General features: G+C 45.6%; 1 protein-coding gene across 2 annotated transcripts; it reads left to right on the forward strand.

Moving 5' to 3' along the window:
* The first annotated feature begins 771 nt into the window (after positions 1–771).
* On the forward strand, positions 772–18,376 carry nsun5 (NOP2/Sun RNA methyltransferase 5). 2 transcript variants are annotated; one of them, XM_068008043.1, is made up of 10 exons: positions 776–919; positions 3,606–3,728; positions 5,989–6,160; positions 8,865–8,973; positions 9,927–10,065; positions 11,073–11,188; positions 13,176–13,354; positions 14,271–14,484; positions 16,269–16,433; positions 17,650–18,376. In XM_068008043.1, exons 1-10 carry the CDS (start codon positions 827–829, stop codon positions 17,783–17,785), a joined length of 1,446 nt encoding a protein of 481 aa, XP_067864144.1. In that variant the 5' UTR covers positions 776–826; the 3' UTR covers positions 17,786–18,376. The 2 variants fall into 2 exon arrangements, with proteins under 2 accessions (XP_067864145.1, XP_067864144.1); XM_068008044.1 differs by lacking the exons at positions 16,269–16,433; positions 17,650–18,376 and adding an exon at positions 14,844–15,055 and having other exon boundaries at positions 772–919.
* The last annotated feature ends 3,843 nt before the right edge of the window (positions 18,377–22,219 follow it).

The raw sequence follows: 22,219 nt of genomic DNA on the forward strand, positions 1-22,219 counted from the left end.
AGAGGATTGGAATAGTCGAGTCTGAAGATAACAAAAGCATTGATGAGGGTTTCAGCAGCAGATGGGCTGAGGCAGGGGCAAAGATGGGCAATATTATTGAGGTGGAATTCCTTGACTAGTGCCCCTGGCACTGGAAACAAGGCCCATGCCCTCCATCACCACTGTGGCTGTAGTATGTACGAGCCATGGGATGCATTACAGCAACTCAGCAAGGTTACTTTAATAGCACCTCTCTCCCCTGCGAGCTCGACCACGGAGAAGGGCAAGAGCAGCAATGTTGTGGGAACACTATCACCTCTGATTTCCCCTCCAAGTCTCACACCATCCCTACATGGAGATATAAATCACTGGGTTAATGTCCTGGAATTCCCTACCTAACACCATTGTGGGAGCACCAACAGCTGAGGGACTGTAGCAGTTCAGGAAGGGCCGCCACCACCTTCCTATGTAAGTATGGATGGGCAATAATTCTCCCCATGACCTTATTACCCACATCCTGACAACAAATTTTATAAAGTGTTTGGTGCAACCAATTTGGACAGAATATAGAAGCTGCTTCAGAAAAAAGTCCACTTGTTCAGTTTGATACAAGATTTACTCGTGAACGAAGCACAAAGATGGGTTTATAAAAATATTAAACAACCTCACGTGACTGATTGACTGATTGAAGGCTCTCCTCCCAGCAGCTTCACACAGAGGCCCGGACTCTTACCGTAAACTGATCGACGGTAGAGCGAATGAGATGTCGTTTACGTCTTTGCCGCAAATGTAGATGCCGCGGAGAAGCACGTGGGCAGAGACAGTGACCTGTGACCCGCACCGGGCCATGGCTCTCTATGTGAAGGCGGCTGCGATTCTGGAGCAAGTGGAGCAGAAACGGGGATCCGTCAAAACATTGGTTTATAACAGCGGCCATCAGGTGAGGGCGATCAGGCGGCCCCCCGGTTCCCGGGGGTCAGGCCCGGCACTAGGGGCGGCCCCCGGGGGGGGGTCAGGCCCGGCACTCTGGGCGGCCCCCGGGGGGGGTCAGGCCCGGCACTAGGGGCGGCCCCGGGGGGGGGGGGGGGTCAGGTCCGGGTAACGGAAGAATGACAGCACCGTGTTCCAGTCAGGGGGAAAGACACTGAGGGAAACCGGGAGATTAAAGGAGGATGGAGGGCCGTGTGCTCAGGGGAGTGGGGAGAATCCCCGGGTGAGAGTTTGTAAGGGGGGATCCGCCGGGTGAGAGTTTGTGGGGGGGATCCGCCGGGTGAGAGTTTGTGGGGGGGGATCCGCCGGGTGAGAGTTTGTGGGGGGGGATCCGCCGGGTGAGAGTTTGTGAGGGGGATCCGCCGGGTGAGAGTTTGTGGGGGGGGATCCGCCGGGTGAGAGTTTGTAAGGGGGGATCCGCCGGGTGAGAGTTTGTGGGGGGGATCCGCCGGGTGAGAGTTTGTGGGGGGGGATCCGCCGGGTGAGAGTTTGTGAGGGGGGGGGGATCCGCCGGGTGAGAGTTTGTGGGGGGGATCTGCCGGGTGAGAGTTTGTGGGGGGGGATCCGCCGGGTGAGAGTTTGTGAGGGGGATCCGCCGGGTGAGAGTTTGTGGGGGGGGATCCGCCGGGTGAGAGTTTGTGGGGGGGGGGGATCCGCCGGGTGAGAGTTTGTGGGGGGGATCTGCCGGGTGAGAGTTTGTGGGGGGGATCTGCCGGGTGAGAGTTTGTGGGGGGGATCCGCCGGGTGAGAGTTTGTGGGGGGGATCTGCCGGGTGAGAGTTTGTGAGGGGGGATCCGCCGGGTGAGAGTTTGTGAGGGGGGATCCGCCGGGTGAGAGTTTGTGGGGGGGATCTGCCGGGTGAGAGTTTGTGGGGGGGGATCCGCCGGGTGAGAGTTTGTGGGGGGGATCCGCCGGGTGAGAGTTTGTGGGGGGGATCCGCCGGGTGAGAGTTTGTGGGGGGGGATCCGCCGGGTGAGAGTTTGTGGGGGGGGGGATCCGCCGGGTGAGAGTTTGTGGGGGGGATCTGCCGGGTGAGAGTTTGTGGGGGGGATCTGCCGGGTGAGAGTTTGTGGGGGGGGATCCGCCGGGTGAGAGTTTGTGAGGGGGATCCGCCGGGTGAGAGTTTGTGGGGGGGGATCCGCCGGGTGAGAGTTTGTGGGGGGGGGGATCCGCCGGGTGAGAGTTTGTGGGGGGGATCTGCCGGGTGAGAGTTTGTGGGGGGGATCTGCCGGGTGAGAGTTTGTGGGGGGGGATCCGCCGGGTGAGAGTTTGTGAGGGGGATCCGCCGGGTGAGAGTTTGTGGGGGGGGATCCGCCGGGTGAGAGTTTGTGGGGGGGGGGATCCGCCGGGTGAGAGTTTGTGGGGGGGATCTGCCGGGTGAGAGTTTGTGGGGGGGATCTGCCGGGTGAGAGTTTGTGGGGGGGATCCGCCGGGTGAGAGTTTGTGAGGGGGATCCGCCGGGTGAGAGTTTGTGAGGGGGATCCGTCGGGTGAGAGTTTGTGGGGGGATCCGTCGGGTGAGAGTTTGTGGGGGGATCCGCCGGGTGAGAGTTTATGGGGGGATCCGCCGGGTGAGAGTGTCTCGGGGACCCCTGGTCGGGGCTGGTAACCTGCTACCGGTTTGTTCTGATGGAAGGGAGCGAAATCGTGGTTTTATCACCTGGGATTCCTGCATTTTTACGTAATTTTATATAGAAATGACATGGAAATCACAACATGGAGACAGGCAGTTTTGTCCAATCAGTCCGTGTTGGTGGTCCTCCTCCACACGAGCAGTTGTCCGAATATCATGTGCTGGCCTGTTCCCATTTTCCTTTATTCCCTTTTCCATCAACTACCTACCTAACCTATTCTTAAATGTTGAAATGGTCTCTGCTTCATCACTTTTGTTATGTAATCCAAAACAATAACAACTTGCATTTATATAGCACCTTTAACGTAGTGAAACGTCCCAAAGCACTTCAGTACCATACCTGGCTGTGTGTTTTGTTTATGAATAGAATCATAGAATGATACAGCACTGAAGGAGGCCATTCGACCCATTGTGTCTGTGCCGGCTCTTGGGGAGAACTATCCAATTAGTCCCACTCCCCATCCCTTTCCCCATAGCTCTGCAAATTTTTGCCCTTTGAGTATTTGTCCAATTCCCTTTGCATTAATAATGTGACACAGTCTGTGTAGTTGTGTGGATAGGGTGGGAAATATGGGCATTCTGCTGTACTTGTGGCATTATCGGGTAGAGCAGGGAGAGTTCGATATGCTTTTGCCCTGTGGCATACCTAACGCAGGTGTGCTTGCCGATTTTCTCTTGTCCAGAGTTGAAAAATTCAATTAGAAATGATTTGGGCTAAGAGTCCTGTCCCAAGATTTCTGACCTGTTGAATTCCTGATCTTGGCCGGGCTGTCCGGGTGAGGAGATGACGTTTCCCATTCTCCACAAGAGAAACTATAAAATGAGTCTCCTCAGTTACTCCACAGCACCTCCTACTGGCGGCCACTAACAAAGCAACATTGGTACGAGGCCTGGATGCAGCTTCCCAGCCAGGTGTCGACCAAGTGAACTTGAAAATGGGAAGAAGGTATAAAGGAGGTGGGGGTGAATTGAACAGAAAATGGTCACTTTTTTCTGCCTTTCAGAACATTAAGCAGCTTTTTGCACTGGTGTGCGAAACACTGAAATACACTCCTGTGTTGAAGGAACTCATTAGCACGACGAACCTGCTGAAGGAGGAGAAGAAGTTGCAGATCAATGTCGCCAAGGTATGAATGTTTCTATGGCTAGGTGGATAGGGGCTTTTAGGGTCATTTTCTCCATCATGACCCTTCCCCTTTAACCTTTCTTGCATGGATCTTTCCCCATGTTAAGTGTCAAAAGACAGATGACTACCTTGTGTAGAGTTCTCATCTTTCTTCTAGAAAGCCAAGTTCAAAGACGCTGTTAGAATGGTCTGGCATCAGCCATGTTGTTCCCTTTAAAATATGTGGGGTCTTCATTTTTCTATTTATTGTGTTGCTTTATGTGCTGGGGCCAATAGGAACTCTAAGGAGCTGCAAGAAGAAGACACATTATATGCAAACTGTTGACTCATTACAATAACATACATTTTAAAGTGTGGTGCCTTGCTGATATTTCTATTTATATATTATTTTATCAGTAAATAAATGTGAACAATAGTATAGACTGCGTGCAATGGGCTCGTGGCATGGTATTTTCTGCTGTCTGAGGTGACAGGAGAATGTGGTGGGCATCCCACATATTCTCCATTGGTGTTTGACTGAGATTCACAGCAGAGACTAAAGATGCAGGTTTAGATTCATAGAAGACTTGGTGTGCTTATGGAAGCTGGACTCTAGTTGTACATGGGAATTAAGAGCAGGAGTAGGCCATTCGGCCCCTCAAGCTTGCTCTGCCATTTGAGAAGATCATGATCTGATTGTGACCTCAACCCTACTTTCCCGTCTACCTACTATAACTTTAGATTCCTGATTAACAAGGGATTCAATCTAACTCAACCTTAAAAATATTCAATGACCCTGCCTCCACCGCTCTCTGGGGAAGGGAGTTCCACAGACTCACATCCATCTGAGAGAAAAAAATCTCCTTGTCTCTATCTTAAATGGGAGACCCCTTATTTTTAAACTGTGGCCCCTAGTTCTAGTCTTTCCCACAAGGGGAAAAATCCTCTCAGCATCTACCCCTTCTAGTCCCCTCAGGATCTTAAATGTTTCAATAAGATCACCTCTCATTCTTCTAAACTCCAGTGTATACTGACCCAACTTATCCACCCTTTCCTCATAAGATAACCCCCTCATCCCAGGAATCAGTCAAGTGAACCTTCTCTGAACTGCCTCTAAAGCAATTATGTCCTTTCTCAAATAAGGAGACCAAAACTGCACACCAGATGTGGTCTCATCAATGCCCTGTACAAATGTAGCAAAACATCTCTACTTTTATATTCCATTCCCCTTTCAATAAATGACAACATTCCATTTGCCTTCCTAATCACTTGCTGTACCTGCATACTATTTGTGATTCATGTACTAGCACACCCAGATCCCTCTGTACCTCAGAGTTTGGCAATCTCTCTCCATTTAAATAATATACCGCCTTTCTGTTCCTCCTGCCAAAGTGGACAAGTTCACATTTTCCCACATTATACTCCATCTGCCAAATTTTTGCCCACTCACTTAACCTATCCATATCCCTTTGCAGACTCCTTATGTCCTCTTCACAACTTACTTTCCCACCTACCTTTGTGTCATCAGCAAATTTAGCAACCATATATTTGGTCCCTTCATCCAAGTCATTGATATAGATTGTAAATAGTTGAAGTCCCAGCACTGATCCCTGTGGCACTCCACTCGTTACATCTTGCTAACCTGAAAATTACCTATTTATGCCTACTCTCTGCTTCCTGTTAGCGTTGATAAAAGATTGGTTAGCCAATATGTTACCCCCTACACCATGAGCTCTTATATTGTGTAGTAGCCTTTTATTTGGCACCTTGTCAAAAGCCTTCTGGAAATCCAAGTACACCACATCCACAAGATCCCCTTTATCCACGTTGCTTGTTACTTCCTCAAAGAGCTCTAATAAATTAGTCAAACACGATTCCCCTTTCACAAAGCCGTGTTGACTCTGCCTGATTGCATTGAGATTTTCTAAGTGCCCTGCTATGACCTCCTTAATAATAGATTCTAGCATTTTCCCTATGACAGATGTTAAGCTAACTGGCTTAACACGAGATAGGTTTTGAAGAGGGAGAGCTTGAACTACTACAATTGCCCAGTGACCCAAGGGAAGGCAGAGAGGTAAGGACTTCCACAGTTTTGAGAGAATGAGTTAGAGTCGGAGATAAGTCTTAATTTCAACATAGGGATAGTGGGAGAAGAATGTGCTGAACGGTGTATTTCAATCTTAGAGGGTTGTTGATAGATACCCTGTTTGTGTGAAATTTATACAATAAGACAGCTGTTTTTCAACTTTGATAAAAAGGATACATTGACTTTTTAAACACAGGTACTGGTGTACGACCTCCTCTTTGGGAAGGGCCTGAAGTGTGGCGGGAGTTGGAAAGCACTGATCATGAAACATCGTTCTCAGTTAAAATCAGCACTCGCCAGACTGAAGGTGAAAAGGAAAGTCAGTCGCAATGAGGACCTTATAGAAACAAAAGTTTCCAGCACGAAAGGTATGGATCCTTCTGGCACAGCGAGGGCAAAATATAAGAAGCTACTTGCATTTATCACATCCTATCATATCCTTAGCACGTCCCGAAGTGCTTCACAACCACTTAAAGTGCAGTCACTGTAGTTTTGTAGAAAATAGGGCGGCCATTTTATTCACCCCAAAGGCCCAGAAGGAATAAATGAGACGCATGAGCGGTTAACCAGTTTTTGGTGGTGTTGGTTGAGGGAAGCAATGTTGGCCAGGACACTGAGAGAATTCCCTGCTGCTTTTCAAAAGACGCTGAAAGACGCCCTCATAAGAACGGGATATGACGCTCGACTTGTCGATCGACAGTTCCGACGGGCCACAGCGAAGAATCGCATGGACCTCCTCAGAAGACAAACACGGGACGCAACCAACAGAGTACCCTTCGTCGTCCAGTACTTCCCTGGAGCGGAGAAACTACACCATGTTCTCCGCAGCCTTCAACATGTCATCGATGACGACGAACACCTCGCTAAGGCCATCCCCACGCCTCCACTGCTCGCCTTTAAACAGCCACCCAACCTCAAACAGACCATCGTTCGCAGCAAGTTACCCAGTTTTCAGGAGAACAGCGTCCACGACACCACACAACCCTGCCACGGCAACCTCTGCAAGACATGCCAGATCATCGACACGGATACCACCATCACACGAGAGGACACCACCCACCAGGTACATGGTTCATACTCCTGTGACTCGGCCAACGTTGTCTACCTCATACGTTGCAGGAAAGGATGCCCCGGAGCATGGTACATTGGCGAGACCATGCAGACACTGCGACAACGGATGAACGGACACCGCGCAACAATCGCCAGACAGGAGGGTTCCCTCCCAGTCGGGGAACACTTTAGCAGTCAAGGACATTCAGCCACCGATCTTCGGGTAAGCGTTCTCCAAGGCGGCCTTCGAGACACACGACAACGCAAAATCGTCGAGCAGAAGTTGATAGCCAAGTTCCGCACCCATGAGGACGACCTCAACCGGGATCTTGGGTTCATGTCACGCTACACGTAACCCCACCAGCAAAAAGGGGGTGAAAAAATTATATGTTTTTTAAAATTCTCTCTCTCTCTCTGCCATTTTTGAGTTTCTTTCTGCCTGCCTGTGTAATCGACACAATGTATATCCAGTGTACTGGGACTCCGTGACTGGCCTGTTTGAATAACAACGACACCTTTTGATTGGTGTGATGCTGTCCCAACATAGTATAAGATATGCGATTTGAGAACCTTTTCACACATTCATCTGACGAAGGGGATAATCTCCGAAAGCTTGTGATTTTAAAATAAATTTGTTGGACTATAACCTGGTGTTGTAAGATTCCTTACATTTGTCCACCCCAGTCCATCACCGGCATCTCCACATCATTTCAAATGGTGCCATGGGATCTTTAACATCCACCTCAACAGGCAGTTAGGGCTTCGGTTTAATGTCTTATGAAACAAAGCACTTCACTCCCTCAGTATTGCACTGATTTATGCTGTGCCTGGAATGGACTTGAACCTAAAACCTTCTGAGACAGAGGTCAGAATGCTGCCTACTGAGCCAATCTGACACTGAAATGTCCCAAGATACTGAAGGAAGAGGAAAGTACTTCGGAATCTTTGCGTTCCTCCAATTCTGGCCTCTTGCGAATCCCCGATTTTAATCGCTCCACCATTGGTAGCTGTGCCTTCAGCTGTCTAGGCTCTTAACTCTGGAATTCCTTCCCTAAATCTCTCCGCCTCTCTACCTCTCCCTTTAAGACGCTCCTTAAAACCTACTTCTGAAGCATTTGGTCACCTTTTCTAATATATCTTTGTGTGGCTCGGTGTTAAATCTTGTGTGATAACGCTCCTGTGAAGCGCCTTGGGACATTTAACTACGTTAAAGGCGCTATATAAATGCAAGTTGTTGTTAACGGGCTCATTACTGTGCATATCTGTGTATCTTTTATTTAAAACCCAGTAAGAAGTTGAAGAAGGCTCAAGACAATAATTCTTAAAAGAATTCCCAGCAGTGCTGTTGTTTTAAACATGCCCCCCCCCCCCCCCACCCCCAAATTACTTTACCCCCTCCTCTCCTGGAGGACTGGCTCTTGCTTGGGTACAGTTCCACAGACATCTGCTTGCTTTTGGTATCACAACCAAGAGTGGCTCTTCTTCGTAGGAGGTGGCATCAGAGCTGAGCACGATCCTGTGTTCACCTGCCATTCACACGTGCACTTTCTACCAGGATAGTAATTGGGGCTGTGAATCCTGGCTGATTATTTCTCCCCTTGTCTATCTAATTGTAACATCCCTACTACTTCGTTAGCTGAGATTGGCTAACTCAGCACATTTTAGGGATCAGACCTAAGACTTCCTTGGTTTGTTTGGCTCAATTTCACACTGGGAATGTTGCCATTTCTGCGATCATCTCTCCCTGAACATTTGCTGTTATGTTAAATGTATTACCAGCAGTGACGTTTGAAGGGAGTGCATTGAAAGACAAAATAGTTTTCTGCTGTCGCAGTCAGCTTCCTCAGGACAGTCTGGTTAGTCACATTTAGCATTAGGGCCTTTACCATCAGCGTGGCAGATGCCCTTTCCCTTTCCCTTCCCCTCCCTCTTGCACTCTGTGACTGCACCATATTTTGTTGGCATGTGTTCAAATTGGCTGCTGCACTTCTGTAATTTCCCTAACTGCTTCTTTCTTCCCAGGTTGCCAGCTGCCTCGCTATGTCCGTGTAAATCTGCTGAAAAACAACATGGAGGATGTGATTGACTACTTCAAACGTGAGGATTACACTTACCTGGGCCGGGCCACCAGGTACGTTTGATCTGTTACTCCAGGGTCAAGCATGAAATGATTTCAAAGGGAGTTGAACAGAGCGGGGCAGGTTAACAATGGTTCCAGAGCCCATGACTGCCATTCAGAGGGACTGGAGAAGCCTGACCAGAGAACTCGGCTTGAAGGTCTCGGACTTTACCAGTTTCACAGCATAGCTCAGCGATCTTTCTGCTTTGTTGATTACTGCTCTGCAATGACTTCACATGGTCAGTGCTGAGTCTACTATCACTCCCAATCTCTTTCATCCTCTGTAGCTAGAGCAGCATTCATTAAGCACGTTCCCCCATTTCTTCTTCCAGTATGTAACACTGTGCACGTATCTGTATTGAATTTCATTTGTTATAGCTATGCCTATTTGCAAATTTGGCAAGGTCATTCTGTATCCCGTGGCTGTTTTTTCAGGCTTGACTACCCACCAGTTTAGTATCATGAGCGGTTGACAAACTACTATTGTGTTTCTAAATCCAGTTTGTATAGAATAGAAATAGCAAGGACTCCAACACCAATCCCTGGGGCATTCTACTCCCCAGCCCAACACCACTTCCCTAACTAGTACCCACTACTTCCTCTCTAGCCGTTTTTTATCCACCCCCAAGTTTTACCTAGATATCCACTGCCTGTGTTCAACAGCCTTTTATGTGGAACTTTGTCAAAGGCTTTCTGGGCATCTAGGTACACCACATGATGGGACTTTCCAATGTCTACTTGGGATGTCACTTGCTTCAGAGTCAAAGAGGTTAGTCAAGTAAGATCTGAATCCTTTGAAGCCGTATTGGCTGCCATTTAACAGATTAATTTCATATATTTATTCATCAAGTTTGTTCCGAATAATCAATTCCATTATTTTACCAATTATTGATACAAAACTAACAGGTCTGTAGGTACCCAGGTTTCTGTCCAATATTCTCACAGCTGAAGTCTTTTTCACACAGTGTAGATGATCTGAGGCATCTCACTCGTAAACAGTTCATCTGTGACCATCACCTCCCAGAATTACTGGTTTTCCATCCAAAGACTGATCTTCATGAACACTTCCTGTACACAGCAGGGCATATCATTCTGCAGGATAAGGTAAGCCTGGTCACACTTCACCGATGCTGCATACGATGGACTGGAATAACAGTGGCCGCAAGGGTTTCATAGGAACTGATATACCGGAGCGTTCGAGAGCTTTTATGTCCCATTAGACTGAGAAGATCAAATACTCCTGTTGGGGAGGGAGAATGCGGGTGTTGTGGTGGAGGGCAGCAGTGGAGATAGGACGACGGATGAATATTCTGCAGTCGTACTTAATATGTTCCTACATTCCTATAACTTTGGGGATCGGAGAGTATTTATGAATGTTCCCTCAGAAGATGAAATGGTAGAGTCCATGATCGGGTTGATTGCTTATGGTCTATGAAAGAAGTAAGCTCAACAGGCTGAGTGGCCTTTCCTAACTTCATGGTGTCGTGTGTTCTTTCTCCATATGTTCATGCCTTTACACGTGGCGCCTGTGACACTGGAATCAATGTTTACTGTAAGGAATGTAGAATGATCCACTCCTGTATTTACTTATCTCCTACACTATCAGATGGAGGAACCATCTCAGCCCTTGTCCGGGGTGGACTGCAGGCTATTTTATTACCAGTGGTGTCTGGTAACAAGGACAGATGTCTCCTGAATTTGACGGAGTGGGGTGGGTTTCTGGGAACACCAGGAGAAGTCGTACTGGCACACTAATGGTTACCGATTTGCCAAGCCCTGGTGCTTGATGCAGCAACCCTGGTTCATTGAATGGTAAACTATCTGCAAGTGAGCTGCACAAGCAGGAGGAGCAGTGTGTAAAGCTCTTATGCTGCTAATGTTATGATTTTGTAATGGGCTGACAGCCTGTTCATGCTTCACTGATGTTGTAAATGGTGGACTCTGGGTGCTCCAACACACTGTGTCCTGCCTCAGCTCCAGTATCTCCCAATGAATCTGCTGTAGTGTGGTCCGTACCTACCAGGTGAATCACTCACTGTAGCCGGGTCTCCTGGGCAGATTTGACACAGGTCCATTGAATGCCTTTTTTTTCCCCTCCCCATTATTTCCAGGCCAGTTGTCTCCCAGCGTATCTCTTGAACCCTCCAGGAGGTTCTCACGTGATTGATGCTTGTGCAGCCCCTGGGAACAAGACCAGCCATCTTGCTGCTATTCTCTGTAATAAAGGGTAAGTCCTGGTCTGGCCGCAGTATTTTCAAGAACAAGAAAGAAGGAAGCCCTGTGATACTTAAAGAAAGGGATTCCTTTTACAAATACAATGCCCTTTTCCGGTTGGAGCTGAATCTATGATCACACAACTGCCCAAAAACTGGCAGGTGGCTCTCCCATACAGACACCATTATAACCAGTTACATTTTTAAACGATATCATTATAAAGTGAAGCTCTCTTACTAGCAGTGACACTTGACCCTTTTGCACGCATTTCAGGTTGCTGGTGGTGGACTGAGCTTGCAGTTTGGGAGGGGAGGAAACAAGAGAGACTGGGGCTACTGGTCGGGAATATTACTGGGTGGGAGGGGGAGGTGAAACTTGGGCAACTGTGTGAGAGTATGACGGGGGCAATCAGGAAACACTGGGAATATCACTGGGAGGGATCTTGGGTAACTGGGAATAACAGCAGCTTCAGCCTGTCAGACAAGTGATATTTGTAAAATGAATCCCTTTCTTTAAGTATCATGGGTAAATATGTGGTAATGTTACTGGTGGGGTGGAGACAGGCAAAATCTGGAAATATCCTTGGGTGGTGAGGGGTAATTTGGAGCATGGCCGTGAGAGCATCATAGTGGGGAGGCAGTGGGCGGATGGAACTCAGGGCAACTGGGAATTCCATGGAGGGGTTGGGAGAGAGACGAGCACCAGAGCTACAAGATTGGTATATTTTATAGTACTGTGCCAGAGAAAATGTGCATGAAATATCAAGTTGAAGTACCACATGAACCATAGAAGTTTCCAGCACAGAAGGAGGCTAGTTGGTCCATTGCTAGAGCAATCCAAAAATTAATTCCATGCCCTGCTTTCTCCCCAGAGCCCTGTATCTTCCTCTCCTTAAAATATTTATCCAGTGTTCCCATAAAAGATGCAGTGGTCTCTGCTTCAACCACTCCCTGTGGCAAAACATACCGTGATCTCTTAAGCTCTCTCCTCCCTCTATCATTGACAATATTGCTAATCACTGACTCCCATAACCAGAGGAAATAGTCTTTTCCTATTCACCCTTCATAATTTCTCTCAAATCTGCTTAAGCTTTCACTGCTCCAGTGGAAATAGTCCCAGCATCTCTAGTCTCTCCTCCAATCTAGTTTTCCCATCCCTGGCATGATCCTGACTAATCAACGCTGCATGTGCTCTGTGGCTTTAATGTCCTTTCTATAATTGGGCACCCAAAACTGCATACAGTACTCGAACTGTGGTCTAACCACCACATTCTCCACATTTACCATTACTACTTTGCTTTTGTACTCTGTGCCCTCATTTATAAAACCCAAATTACCAATGGCCTTTTCTCCCTGCACTCGCACTTTCAAGGAAATGGTATGAATTTTGCTAAAGCCACGGTATGAATGTTTTATTTTTTTCAGTTGTACATGTTCACGTTTACACCACTTGCTCCAGGGAACCTTTTCAGTACGTCCACCCCCAACCTGCCCTTCCTGGCTGCAGAACTTCATCTCCAGGCTTGTGCTTCTGCTTGTCTTTAGGTCTTTCCAGGCGTCCCTTCCCTCCCGGCACATTCTTTTCCACATCAATTTGATAGAATTCCCTAGTGTGAACCAAGGGCTTCAATACAGCAGAATGACCGACTGACCAACCGACCAACCACGCCCACCCCTCACTCGTGACAGAGTGCATCAGAATCGATCTAGCACCTGCCAACAATCCCACTCCATGCAACATAAGCAGCTGCAAAAATATTGAAAGTGGCAACAAAAGGGGCCATTACTGTTCCGAACAAAGGCAGAGGACAGGTGGTGTCACGTTATACCCATGGGGGAGGGAGGATTGTGTCAGGTAAATTGCTTGTGATATGAATGGTATATAGACATGTCCTATAATGCTCTGGTTTGTGATCTGTCTCCAGACATGTGTCTTCTGTTGTGTCTGTCTGTTCTGAAAATACCAATGGAACCCTGTCTCTGTTTTAATCCTCTTTTAAGGAAACTCTTTGCCTTTGACCTCGACACCAAGCGCTTGGCTACAATGGGCACCCTGCTGTTGAGGGCTGGGGTTACGTGCCATGAACTGGCCAATCAGGACTTCTTACTTGTGGATGCCAGCAACCCCAAGTACCATGATGTAAAACATATTCTACTGGACCCATCGTGCAGTGGCTCTGGTGAGGAGAGTCTCTTACTACCAGCTGGGCAGCAGAGTGGTGTTGTGCCTTAGGGGATGGGAGTTGGTTACAGCTTGATGCCACTGAGTTCCTGGATTCTGCTGCGCTACAGTTGGGGATGGTTTTGGCGGGAGGATTTGATGGATTGCTCCTACCCTACCTCTCAGTAGCCAGATTAGAGAAGGCTGTCACATTTAATTGGATGAGTTAAGAGAAGAGAAATTTTCTAAAAGGATTGTTTGCAATTGCAGTTTTTGAAAACACTTTTCCGAAACGGTTTTCATTCTTCAAAATTATTGAACAGTCACCCTTGAAACTAGACTGTCTGGTTCGAAACAAGGCCTAGGTTGGAGCAGTGTTGGAGGAGGACTGGGAGTAGGTCACCTGTACACTTCATGTCACAGCTATGTGGCTTCAGAGACTGAAGAGAAAATAGCTGGATTTGTACCCTCATAAAACAGAAGGATACCCACAGCAGCTTGCATTTATGTAGCAATCTTAAAGTAATCAGTAATTTACAAAAGGAAAGTTTGACACAGAGCAGGAATGGGGGAAAGAGAGAGACCAAAGCCATGGTTGAATCGATGGGTTTTCAGGAGATGGTTGAGAACAAAGAGAGGGATAACACCCGAGCTATCTCTGTCCTGTGACCCTTACTGCAAAGAGTGGCCATTTGGGTGAGGTGTGGTGGTTTGGCAGCACAGTGTAAGTGAGGTGGTCCCGTCAGGAGAAAAGTGGCAAAAATAGTTCTGCTCTGTTGGTGTTAGATTGGTTCCTACATCTGTTGAACTGTACTTATTGGTCCTATGGAATCCAAGCTCCACTGGATGACTTTCAGACGCCGAATAGCTCTGATGTCAGGAATTCATTTAATCCACAAATACTGAGGCTTTTAATAATTTTTTTCAAAAACAAGGAATTGTGAACCGCTTGAATCAGCTCACTGATGATGAGTCGTCGTCGTCCACACAACGTCTACAGGCGTTAGCAAGTTTCCAGCGCAAAGCCCTCAATCATGCACTAAGCTTTCCGAGCGTGGAGCGGGTCATTTACTCAACTTGTTCGGTCCATCGAGAGGAAAATGAGGATGTCGTTGAGGAGATACTGCAGCAACACGGCAACCAGATCAGGTAGAGGCCCCATGATCTGATATGAGGAGTTCAGTGCAGTGTTCTTTAACCCCATCCCTAGATTATCTCATTTAAGACATTTCACGAGCAGTTACATTCTTTGTTCTCAAAAGTACCTTTCACAATTTATAACCCCCTCCTTCCCCCCACTCTAAATGATTAGAATTGACAACTTGTGGGATTTTTTGCCAATTTTTAACTATCTCTTTCCTCCCGCCCACACAAACCTGGGAAACATCAGTTACTCTCTCACTCCTCACAAGCAATTACTACTCATTGCTACGACGTGTTATCCAGCTGAGAAGGGCAGGAATTTGCAACAGACCCAAGTCTGATTCTGTCCTCGCTGATATTTACAGGTATGCTCTTTCCAGCGGGGATCAGTGCTGGTAGTCTGCCGTGGGAGCCTTGGGTGAATTGGTTCCTCCTTTAGCCGGGGGGCTGCTGAGACCAATGGTAGTGACCCTCTGCTTCCCCAGCTCAGACCAGCTAACCTGGCTGAAGTGGAACCTGGAATCTTCTTGCATTGTTTGACTCAATTACTCGCATCCGTTAACACCTAAACCACCGGGTAAGCCAGTGTGCCTAATCCTAATCTGATGGAAATGTGTTCCTTCTAATTGTTAAAATGCTCTGGACTTAAACTTACCGGCTTCTTTCATAGAGCTTTGTGGCAAAGTGAATTGGTAATTTGCAAAGTGCACATGAAATTAATGTTAATTCAATTGATTTGATACTTTTGTTGAACAAAAGTTAAATAAAATAGCAGAAAATGCTGGAAAAGCTCAGCAAGTGAGGCAGCATCTGTGGAGAAAGAAAGAGTTAACGTTTCAGGTCGATGAGCTTTCATCAGGGCGTTCTGACAAAAGGTCTTCGACCTGAAACGTTAACTCTGTTTCTTTCTCCACAGTTGCTGCCTGACTTGCTGAGCTTTTCCAGTATTTTCTATTTTTATTTCAGATTTCCAGCACCTGGAGTATTTTGCTTTAAATAAATGTCAGATACAGGGTCTCATCAGCCAGAGGTCAGTAATATATAAAGATAATCATTATGGGCTGGGATAAGTGTTTACAATTCACTCACTTTTGCCCAGTGAGTGAATCCAGGTTCACTCTCAGTCACATTGATCTCCTTGGTCTGGAGTGAATCCAGGTTCACTCTCAGTCACACTGAGCTCAATCTGGAGTGATTCAGGTTGAATACAGCGGTGAATTCTGGTCTTTTACAAGGACGAAATGGACATTTTACACTAAGATCCTATAGAGCGGCTCCTGACTTGTTTGGGTAATGGCTGGATATAGTGCATGATTCCAGGAAGATGGAGTGCTGCATTTAATGGTAATCTATAAGCAAATATCTTTACCTTAGTAACTTTTTTGGGTTACACTGACTCAGTTCAAGATTCCTTGTCTTTACTGTGGTGTTACAATTGGCCCCTGGGCCCAGCAAAAAAAATCAGCCAAGGTTTCCTGACCACTGTTCAGTTTGTATGTGGGTATTGGGGCAGGAAAGGATCAGACTTGGTTGTGATCTCTTCCACATTTAAATAGCCTGTCAACCGCATCTAGGTTCACACACAAGGAGTGATCACTCGGTTGAGATACTGGAAGGCTGCCAGTGAGACCAGACCCCAGTGAGAGTCGGTGCCTATCGAGGAGAGAAATTTGGGAAATAAAAAGCTCACACTGTGAGAACAAGCTAGTGGGAAAGTGCACGGTATTTCAGGGGTTGGAGTGTTTGCTGTTCGATTAAGCTCCTGACTGTCACTGGTTTCTTCCATACAGCCTGGTTAATCTGATGCCCTCATGGCCATATCGTGGTCTGGACTCATTCCCAGAAGGTCCCCGGTGTATCAGGGCCACACCTAATGACACCCTGACAAATGGGTTTTTTGTTGCCATGTTTGAAAAGCAAAGTGGAGAGAAGGAGACAGAGCAAAACAGAGAGAGGTAAGAATTCTATAAAATGTCCACATTCCCCACAAAACCCTGATTAACAATCCCTTTAGTGAAGTAAAACCTTGGAGAAGGCATTGTAGAAATAATTATGTATTGTTCTTAAGCAACATAAAAGTAAAGGTGGCGATGTGTTCAATTCTCCAGGGCAGTTGAGTGATACTGTGTCTTTGTTCAGATTTTTCTGATTATTCAGCGACCTACAGTCTCAATCTAGTCCTGCACTCAGTACATTGATTCCACATGTCTGGTTGCTGTGTGTGTGTGTGTGTGTGTGTGTGTGTGTGTGTGTGCGCGCATGCACAGGCACTTTGAGGTGTTTGAGATTTGATGAGGCTATACAAGTCCAAGTTCTTTATAGTTTGTGTTTAATGATTTGTGATTAGGACTCGTGCAGTTAGAGACAGCAGTGTCAGTGGCAAGGTTTGGTGGAAAAATCTGAGGCTTTAGATGCGGTTTGCTTACTTCCCATAGTACGTTGCTGGCAGTCTGGATCAGGAGTCGCGTATGAGTTATAAAGAGATGTTTTGGGTTGTTCCAAAGAAGGTTGGTAAAGCTGACTTCTATGCTGGATTTTTTGAAAAGATGTTTGATAAGGTGCCACATGGGAGACTTATTGATAAAATAAAGGCACATGGTATTATGGATAGAAAGTTGATTGAAGGACAGAAAACAGTAGCAGTTAATGGATGTTTTTTGGACTGGGGAATTTAAACAGTAGTCTTCCCTGGGGTTCAATAGGACCATTGCTTTTTTTTTTGTGTATTAAAAAAAAATCTGGACTTGGGTATGGGGTGGAATATCAAATTATGTAGATGATGCAAAAGTATGGAACTTGGTTAGATATGAAGAGAGCTGTAAGCAACTTGAGAGAAACAGGTTAGTAGAATGGGTAGATAGAGATCAGATGAAATTTACAATGGGCCGAAGGGCCTCTATCCGTGCTGTATAACTCTATGACTCTAATAATGTGAGATGATACATTTTGGAAGAATGAGGGGAAATATAGATTAAATGGTAAGACATCAAAAGGAGTGGAAGAGTAGAGCCTAAGGGTTTCAGAAACACATCTTTAAAAGTGTGAGGACAAGTTGACACTCCTGCTTTGAGATTAAATAAGTTGAGTAGTCTGATCATGCAAAGTGGCCATGGTTTGTTCGAAGCAATGGGCTTGTAGTAAAATTGAAACCACTCCCTGTATTGTTTGCAGATCTGCTAAAGGGGTGATGTCACTTCCTGCATTTGGCCTCGCTCCTGTGAACATATCAGAAGGAAAGCCCGAAGCTGCTTCACCTGCTCGGACTAGGAAGAAGAAACAGAGAAAAGTGAAGAAACAGAAAGTTTAACCATTGCAGGCAGTGTGGAGGAGATGAACTGGGAATCTGAAAAGCATAAGAATCCGTTGTGGAACAACACTGTCGGGCTCTTCAGGTCCATTAGCAATTATTTGGACTAAAACAAAGCATGAATGGAATAGGGTGTATCTTATTGTTCTGAATATAAATGAGCCCTTTTGTACACTGTAGACCAGGAATATCTCAAGGTTCAGTCCTCAGCCTGTGTAGGGTTGCTACTATTCCCTATCCACATCCAGTGGACAGAGCTGATGTGCATTATCTTTGCTCTCCAGGATCCTACAGTGGGGTGGTTTTGGCAGAGGAGATTGAGGCCCAGTAGAGCTCTGTGGTCTAGCCAGATCTAAATTTATGGCTGGCAGTTGTGCACAACATCTGCTGAAATTCACACCCCTAAGACTTGAGGGAGTAAAGAAAAGGTGTAAAGTTTCTTGATGAGTCATACCTTTGCAGCTGAATCTTTTTCACTATTTTTGTTCCGTTGTTATATATGGTCAATTAAATTGCTATAAATTTCTTTTCTCCTGATTTGAACTCTGGCTGAAATGTAATTGGAAAAATAAAGCACAAGAGAAGACAAAAGTTAAACAGTTAACTTATTGTGTGAACAGCCAGACTCGGTTTTCACTCTCCATTGCAGTGTTTTTTTCTTACTCTGGAAACAGTTCAGAAACAAAAACAGAAAAAGCTGCAAACACAGATCAGGCAATCAACATTTTGGGTGTGTGCCGTTCTTAAATGAGAGATGAACAAGGATAGTTGTAGAATCTGAAAAAAGGGTAAAGAGTAAGAGCAGAAGTAGCAGTGGAGTGATTTTTGGATGATATAACAGATCATTTGAGTGAAGTAATAGAAAGTATTAAGAAATGAAAAACATTAAACCAAGGGCACGTAAAGAGCGAAGACAGAGAGGGGCGTAGGGAAATAGAAAACAGAGAACTTGACCATCACATTTGAGACTAAAAGACATGCTGGCAAAGCTCCAACAGAGGGCCTGGAAATGAACCTTAGCAGTGGGAAGGTAGCCTGTGGTTTCTTCTGTAAACACTGACAGTCACTTGGGGGGTGGCCAAGTGCCAGCTATATTATCACATCACCCTTAGGATCCCTCCAGCACCCCTACTGTTGATGAGCACTTGCTGCTTTGAATATGTAAAGAATCTTACAACACCAGGTTATAGTCCAACAATTTTATTTGAAAATCACAAGCTTTCGGAGGCTTTCTCCTTCATCAGAAAGCCTCCGAAAGCTTGTGATTTTTCAAATAAAATTATTGGACTATAACCTGGTGTTGTAAGATTCTTTACATTTGCCAACCCCAGTCCATCACCGGCATCTCCACATCTTGAATATTTATGGAAGCCTTTCACTTTTTATTGTGCTTTATATTCCCCACAATCCTAATTTCTATTTTACCTCCTACCCAGATTCCTAATCTCTGAAATATTGGCTACCTCCACCCCTCTGCTGGTGAACCCCTAATCCACATCTTTATCATCTCAAGGCTGGATTTCACCAGTGATCTGAGCTCGTCTTCCTCTCTTCACCCTCCATAAACTACAAGCCATCCAGAATGCTGCAGCTTGTGTCCTTGCCCTCACAAAGGCCCATCACCCCAGTCCTTCCTAGGCTCCAATCAGCCTCGCAGTTATCCCACCCTATCTCCAGAATCTCATCCAACTGCATATCCCTCTGTATACACGCCCCTAATACCAACTTATTGTTTCTGCACTCTTCTCTCCACCATTAGCAACAGATCCTTCAGCCACCATGTCTCCATCCTCAAACTCCCTGTCTCAGCATCTCTACCTTGTCACCTCCCTCTGTCTTAAAGTCTCCTTAAAACCCTCCTTACTTCTCAACCGCGATTTTTGACTCTTCTGCTTCTCGTCCTTTTCCTCTTTGTGGGAGAAATGGCCTAAAAGTTACCTAAAAATGTTTGTAACAATCCTGGTGAACTCTTGGAAAACAGTCAGTGTTAAGAATCACACAGTCGTTAAGATTAAGGTTTTAAAATCAAAGAATCATTGCTAAAAGCTGCAAATTACCAGTAATAAGCTGAACTAACTAGACTTTAACATATCTAGTAGACTTGCTATTTAAAGCTGTTAACTTATCAGCTGTGGCGTCTAACCATAAGCTAACCTCACTGACTTAGTCAGTCTTGGACAGTGAGTGTAATGTCAACTTCAAAATAATTAGAGCCTGGGTTACTGTGATAAACATCAGTCTTTGCATCCTCAGGTACTGGAGTACCTTGTGCACTTTTATGTTTAATATTAAAATAGTTAATTGTACTATTGTATGTTCATAAAGGAATGTTAGTCCAAGATTTCTTGATAAATGAATGAGTTAACTTTTTCTTGCCAAATCAATACTTTACCAATAGTTTGGAGGAATTGGTTTGCGTAACTGTTAATGTAATTTGGAATAGTTAATGAAAGTAACAGTGAGCTAAATTTTAGACACCTAATATAATCCCTACAAGGAGATGGTAAATCTCCAATAGACTCTTTGATGAATAAGGTGAAAGTATTAAAGATTCATCTGAGATGTTTAGATAACGTACCTTGTAAGTTTTTATGACCACAGCATTCTTCTTGCACACTCCTGGATGGGATCTAGTCGTGATCCACAGCCCTGAAAATTGCTGGGCCTTCTCTGTATGCGAGGACTGCTGTAGAACTGTGCACATAGAGCAAGCACCATAATCAAAAGTATCCAAAAGTTTTTTTAAAAATCAAAACTGAAGCTAGTTTCAGGTCATCACGATGCGTGGGAGTCAAAATAGTTTCCATACTCGCCCCACTGGTAAAGAAATCTAAAGTCAAGTTTCTGTTTATTTTATTCTTAAGCAGATGAGCAATGCTTGCATAGTTATTGTCCATCCCTAATGACCCTGAGAAGTTGGTGGTGAGTCTTAGAATCGCTGGAGTCCTCGTAGTGATGGTGCTCCCGTAATAGGTAGGGAATTCCAGGGTATTGACCCAGCTTTGACAAAACAGTTATACAAGTCCAAGTTAGCATAGCGTGTTACTTGGGGAGGATAGTTTTCTATGACATTGCTGCTCTTGTCCTTAATTGTGAAGGTCACTGGGAAGGAAAATACTATCGAAGTAACTTTGGTGCATTGCTGTAATGCAGCCTGTAGATTGTACATACTGCAGCCCCAGTGCGTTGGTGATAGAAATGGATATGGAATCCAGTGGCGTGGGACCGATCAAACTCTGTCCTGGATGGTGTCAAGCTTCTTGAAGGTTGTTGTACCTTCGCGACGGTCCTGAGTTGACCCCTGTAGCGGGTGGAGGTCAGAAGGTGAGCCACATCAGAGTACCCAACCTCTGCCCTGCTCTCTTAGCCAAGGCGATGATGTGACTGGTGAAGTTCAACTTATGGTCACTGATAATCCCAAGATGGCAATGGTGGGATCACTGAAGGTCTTGGGGGAGTTGGTCATTAGCTAGTACTTAGAACAAATGTTACTGGCCACCCGTAAGCCAAGCCTGCAGTTATCCAAGTCCTGCTGTAGGCTGGAATGCATTGCTTCACTACTGGAGGAGCTGTAAATTGAGCTGAACAGTGCAGAAAAATCATCGAACAGCCCCACCCTTGACCTTGTGACAGACGGAAGGTCATTGCTGAAGGAGCTGAAGATAGTTGGGTCAAGGCCACTTCCCTGAGGAACTTCAGGGAATGGTGTTAGAATGCAGAGTTTGAGCAAAAAAAAGTCAGTCTATTATGATCACAGCTTTTTATTTAAAACCATTTCCATTTAATGACATAAGCAAAAATCAGATCTCTGCCCATTCGCAGCCAGCTCTACCTCTGCACATTCACTCACTAGTTCTATCAGTCTAGGCAGCAATGATAGAAGTTTACAACTTTTTAAAAAAAAAGCATACTAACAAATCTCCACATCCACCCGTTCTACAACTTACTCATCAGCACTCGTCACTCAGACATGTTTGTTACCATTCAAAGTCACTGGGGACCATACATGGTGTTGGGAGCAGTGTAATTTCTTGCCACATTTATTCAGTAGAGGTACATAGGTATTTACTCTGTAAATGCCTCTTCTGGGTCAAAATGTTGTTTAAGCACAAGACATTTCCTATATATAGAAACAAACCTCACGGGTTACTGAGATTGAGGGAATCAATGGAATCTAGTTATTTATTGAGATACTTTCAAAAGTTCCAGTGATAAAATGTAGGCCAGGTATAAATGGATCTTTAGAATAGGTAGTCAGTTATGAAATTATGTAAACCACATCAATTCCCCACCTACTACAAAGAATTTAGGTGGAAATGTGGGATGTAAGTGCAAGTGGGATATATGCCCATTTTTCATGGTTGGGTATTCAGTGCTATAAATCTAACAGCATACATGGTGCAAAACAACAAAACACTCCAATTAAACTATTTC

Source organism: Heptranchias perlo, chromosome 28, assembly GCF_035084215.1.
Source record: "Heptranchias perlo isolate sHepPer1 chromosome 28, sHepPer1.hap1, whole genome shotgun sequence".
Lineage (NCBI taxonomy): Eukaryota > Metazoa > Chordata > Chondrichthyes > Hexanchiformes > Hexanchidae > Heptranchias > Heptranchias perlo.

Bases quoted from the DNA above. Each gene is read 5' to 3' on its own strand.
- nsun5 (XM_068008043.1), top strand. From the start codon at position 827: ATGGCTCTCTATGTGAAGGCGGCTGCGATTCTGGAGCAAGTGGAGCAG. The intron at 6,161-8,864 runs GTATGGATCCTT...CTTTCTTCCCAG, and splicing joins AAAAGTTTCCAGCACGAAAG to GTTGCCAGCTGCCTCGCTAT. The intron at 16,434-17,649 runs GTAAGAATTCTA...TATTGTTTGCAG, and splicing joins ACAGAGCAAAACAGAGAGAG to ATCTGCTAAAGGGGTGATGT.